Here is an 11,261-nt window from a genome sequence, read left to right as displayed (position 1 = left end):
CCCCAAATAATGTCCCTGTTCTTTCATGCATGTGCCAAAATATTGAACTGAGAGCATAAGCTCCAACATGGGCCTTCTCTAAGGAAGTTGTGGTGATTTCCCTTCTTTTTTGCCATGACTTTAAAAGTATCTCAGGGCTGGGACTAGTTTGAACAAGGAAAAAAGTCTCCGTCGTACTCAGCAGTGACAAAAACTTATAGAAGCCAATTTATACTGATCTGCAGTGGTGTAGAAATGAGCACAACATAATACTTCCCAGGGACTCACACAGATCTAGGCTTGTTATTTCCTTCTAGGCTTTTAGACCAAATACAGAGTAAAAAATAGTGTATTAAGGCAGAACAGGAATTTCATGTGATTCACTCGTGGTCACTTTAAGAAACAAACACACAAAGAGCCATTTCCCAGTCAGAGGCTCATAAAACAGGCGTAGGACTCGTTTGTGTGGTTGGCATTTTTTCTTTAGGCCTTTTCACATCTTAGAGGGACTCTTTCAGGGCCATCCTGTATCAGTTCTTTGTTCTGGGCATTGCCCTCCTTACTCTCGGTCCTTCTTTGCCACGTCAATTTTTTTCCTTTTTTCCTCTTTTGCAAGCATCCTGTAATTGTAGTAATTCATGATGAATAGGAACAACCCAGCCAAGACCATCACTATGCCGCATTTAATGAACATGTATTTGTAGTCCCCAAAAGTATCAATAAGGGTTCCTATGAATGGAGAAAGAGAAAAAGTCACTTAGAAGCAGTGTTATGTTAGAGGTCTGACACATGACTAAAGAAATCTTAGAACCACAGTGCACATTATGCAAGAGTTTTGCAACTAGAACTTGAAACAAGGTCCTTTTTTGATAAACAGAAGGCACTTCTGCAAGCAGAATGGAAACTTCCTGTTTCTCCCACTCCTGCCGCAGCCCACCGAATCCCACGGAATAGGGTCCCTTGGGGCACAGAAGACCCCCCAAGAAGAGCACATGGGGTGAAGTAGGAGTCTGCAATCAGGTGGGGAAGAGATCTGCAAAATATTGTCGAAGGCTTTCACGGTCAGAGTTCATTGGTTCTTGTAGGTTATCCGGGCTGTGTAACCGTGGTCTTGGAATTTTCTTTCCTGACGTTTCGCCAGCAACTGTGGCAGGCATCTTCAGAGTAGTAACACTGAAGGACAGTGTCTCTCAGTGTCAAGGGTGTAGAAAGAGTAATATATAGTCAGAAAGGGGTTGGGTTTGAGCTGAGTATTGTCCTGCAAAAGTATTGTCCTGTAAGTATCAAGATAATGTGCTAATGAGGATATGGTATGTTAATATGGAACCATTGTATCCTGAAGTGATCTGTTAATGTGTGTAATCCAAAACTAATCTGTATGGCTATTGTTGAATGTTGTCTTTGTCTGGAGGTTTTTCAGGGCAGCATACAAACAAGGATAAAAGAACATGAAAGATACTGCAGACTTGGCCAACCTGAGAAATCAGCAGTGGCTGAACATGGACTGACACAAACAGGACACAGGGTCTTATTCCAAGACACTGAAAGACTGGACAGTTCTACCAACTATTTTGTCAGATTGCACAGAGAAGCCATTGAAATTCACAAACATCAGCACAACTTTAACAGAAAAGAGGAGAGTTTAAGAATGAATAAGGCTTGGCTTCCTGCCCTGAAAAACCTCCAGACAAAGACAACATTCAACAATAGCCATACAGATTAGTTTTGGATTACACACATTAACAGATCACTTCAGGATACAATGGTTCCATATTAACATACCATATCCTCATTAGCACATTATCTTGATACTTACAGGACAATACTTTTGCAGGACAATACTCAGCTCAAACCCAACCCCTTTCTGACTATATATTACTCTTTCTACACCCTTGACACTGAGAGACACTGTCCTTCAGTGTTACTACTCTGAAGATGCCTGCCACAGTTGCTGGCGAAACGTCAGGAAAGAAAATTCCAAGACCACGGTTACACAGCCCGGATAACCTACAAGAACCAATGAACTCTGACCGTGAAAGCCTTCGACAATATTTTGAACGCCTCTACGGGGAGGAAATATTTCAACAGACCCGGAGATTGGAAACACTTCGGAACAAGAAAGCACATCTACTTTGTTCTTTAACTTTTCTACTGCGATGCAGAGACACTGGAACCATTCCATCTTTTCTCACAAGTAAAAGAATCTTTAAAACTTCCCGAGCTAACCGCATTTATGACCATCTAGAACGGGCTCTCTTACGAGAGAGAATTCACACTACCCGCAGAGAACTTGCTGCCACAGACAAGGAGTTGTTTTCCTTACATATCAATACTAGCCACAAAATGAGAAGCCATGATTGGGACAAGATTGATAATCTCACCTACAGAAAAATGGAACAGGGGTTAACCAGCCATACTTCCAGACAGAAGCAAAAGTTTAACAAATTACAGGAAAGAAGACAGAACAGTCCAAAACTTGACAACAAACAGATTATCTTCAATCTGACAGACCGACAACTCTCACCTGAAGAAACTTCCATCTTAGCTAAGGGAGGAAACTTTGCAGTCACTCCCACCCAAATTCCAGTGGAAGACATCATTGCAAATGTAGAATCTGCCATTCGTAATCTACCTGAAGAAGATGCTGAGGAAATAAGAGGAGAGACAGCAAGAATTCTACGAAAAGCAAAGCCCCCTGCTAGCAATATAACACGCAAGGAGAGAAACGCCATCAAGACCCTCAATGCAGATCCAGAAATCATTATTCTACCAGCTGACAAAGGCAATGCCACAGTGATCATGAAAACAGAAGAATACAAAAAGAAGATTGAGGAACTTCTGGACCCTGCCACATACAAAAAACTAAAACGAGATCCAACTTGCAAAATTACCAGGAAAACTAGCATTCTGATCAAGAATTCCACTCTTCATCCCGACACACACAGAAAACTATGCAAGACTGAAGCACAACCACCACGATTATATGGACTACCTAAAATTCATAAGGATTCCGTTCCACTCCGACCCATCGTGAGTGCCATTGGTTCCCCAACATATGAATTAGCTAAATATTTGACCACCCTCCTACAGGACCACATTGGAAAAACCACTTCTTACATCAAAGATTCAACTCACTTCATCAACAAAATCAGTCCGTTAAGACTCAATCCAAAGGATATATTAATCAGTTTTGATGTTGTATCCCTCTTTACCAAGGTTCCAGTTAAAGACACAATCTCATTGATTAACCAGATTTTTCCAGAAGATATAACAGCCTTATTTCACCATTGTTTGACAACAAGTTATTTCCTATGGGATCAAGAATTTTATGAACAGATTGATGGAGTAGCTATGGGAAGTCCACTCAGTCCAGTAATAGCAAACTTTTACATGGAATATTTTGAAAAGACAGCATTAGAATCAGCACCTTACAAACCTACAGTCTGGTTCAGGTTCGTAGATGATACATTTACCATTTGGAGCCATGGTGAAGAAAAATTAATGGACTTTCTAAATCATCTTAATAATATCCATCCAAACATTCAGTTTACCATGGAAAAGGAAATTGAGGGTAAACTCCCATTTCTTGATACCCTTGTCATCCGTAAATCAAACCTTCAGTTAGGTCACAAGGTCTACCGGAAACCAACTCACACAGATCGCTACTTACACAAAAACTCCAACCACCACCCCCGACAGAAAAGAGGAATAATCAAAACATTAATGGACCGTGCAAGACGGATCTGTGAACCACAGTTTCTCAAGGAAGAAACTAACCATCTAAATCACGCACTGCTAGCAAACGGCTACTCCAAGAATGAAATCAGAAGGGCCATTGAACCAAACAAAAATCAGAAAACTCAAGAAAAACAGTCTCCCATAGGAAAGGTATTCTTGCCATTTATTAAAGGAGTCACTGATAGGATGGAGAAACTTTTGAAAAAACATAACCTACAAACAGTGTTTAAACCCACCAAGAAAATACAACAAATGCTACGATCAGCAAAAGACAAAAGAGACCCCCTCACCTCTGCAGGAGTATATCGTATACCTTGCAGCTGTGGAGAAGTTTACATCGGGACCACAAAACGCAGCATACAAACAAGGATAAAAGAACATGAAAGATACTGCAGACTTGGCCAACCTGAGAAATCAGCAGTGGCTGAACATGGACTGACACAAACAGGACACAGGGTCTTATTCCAAGACACTGAAAGACTGGACAGTTCTACCAACTATTTTGTCAGATTGCACAGAGAAGCCATTGAAATTCACAAACATCAGCACAACTTTAACAGAAAAGAGGAGAGTTTAAGAATGAATAAGGCTTGGCTTCCTGCCCTGAAAAACCTCCAGACAAAGACAACATTCAACAATAGCCATACAGATTAGTTTTGGATTACACACATTAACAGATCACTTCAGGATACAATGGTTCCATATTAACATACCATATCCTCATTAGCACATTATCTTGATACTTACAGGACAATACTTTTGCAGGACAATACTCAGCTCAAACCCAACCCCTTTCTGACTATATATTACTCTTTCTACACCCTTGACACTGAGAGACACTGTCCTTCAGTGTTACTACTCTGAAGATGCCTGCCACAGTTGCTGGCGAAACGTCAGGAAAGAAAATTCCAAGACCACGGTTACACAGCCCGGATAACCTACAAGAACCAAAGATCTGCAAAAGTTCTGCCCTTTCACTGGTGGAAAATGACCTCTGGATTCAGCCCATTTTTTGTCCACAAAAAGCAACCACAAAGAGGTCTGATCCAGATCAGAGTCACAGTGCTGAAGAAAGGGGACCTAACCCTTCCTCCCTGTGCTGTCTGTCTGATCAAAAATGCCTCCCTCAGCTGCAATAAGCACCGGTATGGAGAAGAAGAAAGACTCATGGGTAGTCATGATTACCGATATTTTCCTCTCCTAGGGCTTAAAACAGACAAAAGTGCTAGACGAAAGTGTTTATCCCCCTCTTCCCCCAGTACCATGGATCTGATTCATGTTAGGATGCTTTTTAAAGCACATCTGGAAAAAAATTTTAACACATCTGTAAATTCAGTCATGGAACTACGTGATTCCTAGAGTGCAATCCTCAATCAACAGGCTTAGAGGGGTGTAACTCTGTGAAGGATTGTACTGTCAGTCAATTAATCTGTGTTTTGGTCAATCAAATGCTTGATTTAATCTACATAAATTTGCATGTGACCAAAACAAAAGCATACATATGATTCCGACAGTTTCTTGTGTTAAAAATAACTTTAATTTTGCTTTTAAAAATTTTCCTGTTTGATAAAGTACTTACTTCACTTATACCCTCTGCCAATGGGGACACAAAGCGGCTTATATTGTTTTCCTCTCCTCCATTTTATCCTCACAACCATATTATGAGGTAGGTTAGGCTGAGGCCATTTATGCTTGGTAATTAGCAGCACGTTCCAGGGTTCCAAGCTGAAGTGCCCCGCATATTTATTTTTTTAGTTTTTCACACTGAAGCGTCATTTCAGCCATCACTGCGAAGCTGGTGCATACCTGCTTTGCATTTCTTAAGAGCCCCTTTAAGGCGACCTTTTGGTTTGCTCCGACCCCGCAGCAAAGAATCCCCTCAAGGAAGCATGCAAAATCACAGCTGCACGTTAGCTATTGAAACGGCTATTGCTAATGGCTATGCAAACGGAGGAACGAAGGAGCGGGCGAGTAGGGGGTGGAATTTCTCTTTTTGCTTCAGGAACATGAATAGGCATCTAAAAAAACAGCTTTGAGCGAGCATCAAAACTGACCCTGCATAAATGGCCTGAGAGTGTGCGGCTGGCCCAACCAATGAGGTTCCATGGCAGAGCAGTGGTTTAAACTTGGGCGTCCCAAACCCTAGTCCCACATTCTAATCCCTACACCACACTGGCTACAAGTGGATTTTAATCAATCGGCCTGTTAATTGACTAACGTCTAGCCTACCATGAACAACTGCAAAAGAAAGCTGCTGTGAGCCTGGAGTTATAGGTTTCAGACCTTAACTAGTATACCTATTAAAATCAGGAAAGGAAAACATGTTTCACCAGTGCGACTAAAAAAATCTTGATTATCGTTCAGTGTCTCTTCCAAATTAATGGTTTGCAGTCACAAATTCACATCCTCAAATGGTACAATGACTATGTTGTTTCAAAATAGCAAGCTGAAATTTATTCTCCATAAAGGTTCTCTGGAGCAAAACTAGAGTAAGGACTGTAGGCTTATGTTCTTACATTGGCTCTGGAAATGCTACAAGAATGACAATTTCTGATGTTTTCTTTCCCCATTTTCACCTTTACAGAATCACTTGGAAAAGCTGGATCTACAAGCAGGTGTTACTCAGTGGGTAGAGAAAAGCTCAATTTGCAAGATCTGAGAAAGGCTGTCAAAGATAGGACATTTTGGAGGACTTTCATTCATAGGGTCGCCATGAGTCGGAAGCGACTTGATGGCACTTAACACACACACACACACAAAGAGAGAGAGAGAGAGAGAAAGGAAGGAAGGAAGGAAGGAAGGAAGGAAGGAAGGAAGGAAGGAAGGAAGGAAGGAAGGAAGGAAGGAAGGAAGGAAGGAAGGAAGGAAGGAAGGAAGGAAGGAAGGAAGGAAGAAAGAAAGAAAGAAAGAAAGAAAGAAAGAAAGAAAGAAAGAAAGAAAGAAAGAAAGAAAGAAAGAAAGAAAGAAAGAAAGAAAGAAAGAAAGAAAGGCAGGGGTTTCAGTCCAGTATAAGATAACGTTGCTCAGCAAGGCTCTCAGCCTAGGTCACTCATGTATCGGAGCAAAATCATATGAACTGGACTTGAGAAGGCAGCTATTCTTTAAATATAAAGGCAAACAGGAGTCATGGTAAATCTGAAACTCCTAGGCTGAAATCAAGGCAGTGTTTGGGCATTTTTTTGTTTGCTCTGTATGCACAACCACCTTCCAATTAACATGTCTCTGAGGTGTTGCCTGGCTTTTTAGAACTATTTTCTTCCGCTCAAGATGTAGTGCCTCTAATGACCTCCTCAGTGACAATCTATTGGATGTGTGGTGATTAATTATCCCAATGTCTACTTGTATAAACTAGAAACTTTATACGAAGAGGGGAAAGCGGGTTGCACTTGGGGGTGGGGGGATGATATCATTTCATGCGCTCCGGCTGAAAAATACTGTTGTTGTTCCTAGAGCAACCTCGTCTACATCCGTGATTTTTATACAGCCCTATTAATGGAACATCAACCAGAGGCTAATTACCGCAATTCTCACTTTCGGCTAATCAAGATGACCCGGAGGTCTGCAAAATACATTTCACTGAGAGTTTTAATGAGGGGAATATTGGGAAATTCGACGGCAGAAGAGCCTCGCCGTTTCCCCCTTTGAGAATAAGGCAAAGTCATAAAACATAAACCATTAACAATTTACTTAGTTCATTAAAAGGAAAACCCAGTCGTGGGTTATTAAATGCCAAAGAACCAATCAATTTACTGTTTATTAAAATGGAGGAAGGGATGCTGCAGAGCTCGTACCGCAAACTATTACACAGCACTTTCTGGCCTCATTACCAATCTTTTGCAATCAGCCACATCTGCTTCACAAAATGGTATAAACTTGGGAAATGACTGCTTGGCTAAAATGTGTGTGTGTGTTTGTTCTGAAAATTATATAGCTGTATCTATCTATCTTACATGGTCTGGGACCATCGTATCTATGGGACCGCCTCTCCTGGTATGTTCCCCAGAAGAAGCTTACGTTCATGTAATACCAACTTGCTGGTGATCCCTGGCCCAAGGAGTATCCGGCTGGCCTCGACCAGGGCCAGGTCTTTTTCGGCCCTGGCCCACCTGGTGGAATAGCCTCCCTGGTGAGATCAGGGCCCTGCGGGACCTTCAGGCGTTCCGCAGGGCCTGCAAGACGGAGCTATTCCGCCAGGCTTATGGTTGAGGCCAGCGACGGTTCTCATTATAATTACTGGCCTCCCTAGTCCTTTCCCCCACTTTCCCCGCTGCTGAGCACCACCCCTTCTATACCACCTTAGGGTGTGGTTAGATTAATTTTATTACCTTCAAATTTCTGTCTCTGGAGTTTTGGCGCCATTGAGGGGCATTATTGGGCTATTTTAAATTGTATTTTAAACTATTTTAATGGGTTATTGTTTTATTGTGTTTTAGATTGTGTAAGCTGCTCTGAGCTCGACCTTCGGGTTGGGGAGGACAGGGTAGAAATGTAATGTAATAAATAATAATAATAATAAATAATATCTATCTATCTATCTATCTATCTATCTATCTATCTATCTATCGTGTTCTGAAAAAAATAAAGAATCATCACAACAGGAAGGTAATGGGCAGGTGTTCTTTTTATAGGTGGTGTCAAAAAGGAAAGAAAGTAAGAGGGGTTGAGCAATAAAATGCTGGCTTGCATTTTTACAAATCCTATGGAATTCTATATGTTTGGTTCATTTACCTTCTCCTGGTGACTTTCACTGACTTGGGATTAGCCACATTATTGCCCGACAAACAGCTGCATTTTAATGGCTGTATCACCCAACCCACTAACCAGCTAGAAAGGAGTATTTGGTCTGAAGCCATTTGTGTTCCAGGATACTCAATGGTGATAAATCAAATTAACTCCAAGTGAAGCTGTTTTGCTGGTTCGTAAATCCCAGCCCTAGGGTTTAACAGCAAACCTGGACAGTGACAGAGATAACACCAATTCAGTACATTGTAGTTCTGAACCTGCCATGTTTGGTTATTAACTTATATAACTGCAGTAATCCTTTTATTTCAGAGCAAAATGGTCTTATACCATAATAAATCATTGATTCATTTATTTCAGAACTGGGAGAGAAAAGGAAGACACATCTACCATTCAATAACTGTGGAAGGATTTAAGATTTTGGAGGTCATTAATTTATAGGGTCGCCATGATTCGGAAGTGATCTGATGGCACTTAACAAACACAAGTAATCCCAGACTGAGGCCAGGCCTGCTTTTCTCGAGGGCATCGACAGTACTGTAGAACGTTGTCAAACACTTACCAAGAAGCACAATCATCTGCAATTTGGTCTGCAATCTTGTTCCCCACCACTTCCATCTCAACCTAATTTGATGTAGCGTTCTGTCCCCAGAACTCGTTTCAAGATGCATCATGAAAAGAATAGCCATAAGAGCTTCCTTAAGTCATGGAAGAGTTACTAAAACTGAATAGTACTCGGACTTCAAGTAATTATGAACCCCCAATAGGGAGAAAACATAAATACTAACATTTATTGGTATGATATGGCTAAATAACACCAGCAAATGTTATCCAGATTGCATATGTCCTATCTGTTTTTGACTGCGCTACCAAAAACTGCACAGCCTAACTACAACAACCTTGCATACTGCTGGGAGAACCAACCCACTGTTTCAGAATTCAAGAGTTAGCAAATTCTCTGGCAACATGCTATACAAAGGGTAGCTACAGAACAGAATGGGAACGACAACATCTAAAGGAGTGTTGCTTCAGCTTGAACTATAATCTGAATTAAACCTCTTCTCACTGTGGCATTTGAACCTCTGAATAGTTAAAGGGCTTTTATTCTGAAAGCTAAATGAATATTACATCTAATTTCCCCTTTCAAAAGTTCTGTTGTACTTGCAGAACTCCTGTGGAGCTGTCTTGTAGAGAGCAGATTTTGCTATCAGAGGGCTTTTTCTGTTCTTTGAAGATAATGAGCTTTTGATTGAGCAGTTATATCTCTGAAGAACAAAAAACAGGGATTATACAACAGAAAACATGTGCGGATTCCAGTACCTGCGGCAGCTTCCTTCCCCTTTCCCCCTGAGAAGGTTTCGTATTTATTTAGAACAACATACTAAAGAGAAGCCTATGAAGTTTCCTATCTAACTGACAACAGAAACTAGTGTTCTTCAACCCACATTTTCAGATGGGTGGGGGTGGCAAGTGTAATATTTCTGGATCCGCCAATGAAGCTTTAACAGAATGAGAAATGGCTAAAAAGAACTTTAATATGAAGAGAAATCAAAACATATCATACTGCAAATTGTTCTAGAACAAAGGTCGTGTGATCTTAGGGGGTCCTCAAGCTACCAGTTCCCCAACACTGTTCATTACAAGGGTATGTCTCTAAATTATAAATTCTATTGCTACAGTAACAATAAATTTAAAAGCCAGTTTTCTCTACCTTTTAAGGAGAACCAAACCAGCTCGCAGTCTCCTCTCCCCACAACAGACACCTTGTGAGGAAGGTGAGGCTGAGACAGCTCGACAAGAACTGTGACTACCCCAAGGTCACCCAGCTGGCCTCACGTGTAGGAGTGGGGAAACCAACCCGGTTCACCAGATTAAGTCCGCCACTCATGTGGAGGAGTGTGGAATGAAACTCAGTTCTCCAGATTAGAGTCCACCCCTCCTAACCACTACACCATGTTGGCTCTGGGCGTCTGCTGATGGTTGAAGACACACAAACAGAAGAATTAAAGGAAGCAGAAATGGACTCTAGTAAAAACCCATATATCAGTAAAATCTATATACTGGAAGATGCAGTAAAATCTATATACTGGAAGACGTAGTTGTTTATGTGGGTCTTAGGCTATGAAGGGCATTGAACATAAGAAACAGTGCCTTAAATTGACCTTGGCAACAGATAGGCAACCAGTGTAATGATCTCCAGACAAGCATAACATGTGCACAAAAACTCACTCCAGATAGCAAACGTGCTGCCGCATTCTGCACTAGCTGAAGTTTTTGAAATGTCTTCAGTGGCAGCTAGTCTAGACTTTAGGTCATTGTTTCACAGATCGCCATGCTAGGCCTGCTGAGTCCAGGAAAGGAACTAAATCCTGAAATCTTGAAGTTGGAAAAAAGCACTTTTTGCTCCCTCATCATTAAATTGTTTTTCTAGTAACAGAGTAAAGTTCAGCAAAAAAAACAAAAACAAAAACCATACGCCCTAGATTCTAAATTAGGTAACCACCAACTAGCAGGCAAGGGGTATTCCAGTTTGCAATACTTAAAATTGGGCAACCTAGCATCTCAAATGTAGCAAAGTTCAACCGAACCGATTTGGAAACAGAGCTCTAATTTGATCTCACACTTCAGGTTCTGTAAGATTCATTTTAATTACAATCAAGAAAATAAACAAAGAATTCAGTAAGATTCGGAATTCTACAAGGTTCCTGGGCTGACATTCTTTTTCTGCTTTGCTCTGGGAAGTGCAGCTCTTGGAAAATTTATCATAACTGCTATTTAGAAACCTCAGTGAGACGCATCTTTAC

At 41.1% G+C, this 11,261-nt stretch overlaps 1 protein-coding gene across 1 annotated transcript in view; it reads right to left on the bottom strand.

Annotated features, from left to right (window-relative positions):
• Window positions 1–538: 538 nt before the first annotated feature.
• Window positions 539–11,261, bottom strand: part of LOC130486039 (monocarboxylate transporter 2-like) — a 36,682-nt gene continuing 25,959 nt past the window's right edge. Inside the window, exon 4 of the mRNA XM_056859212.1 lies at window positions 539–708. Within this exon, the coding sequence (XP_056715190.1) occupies window positions 539–708 (170 nt within the window). The remainder of the gene's footprint in view (window positions 709–11,261) is intronic.

The sequence above is a fragment of the Euleptes europaea genome, chromosome 1 (genome assembly GCF_029931775.1).
Source record: "Euleptes europaea isolate rEulEur1 chromosome 1, rEulEur1.hap1, whole genome shotgun sequence".
NCBI lineage: Eukaryota > Metazoa > Chordata > Lepidosauria > Squamata > Sphaerodactylidae > Euleptes > Euleptes europaea.
This window is presented reverse-complemented; position numbering and strand designations above follow the sequence as displayed.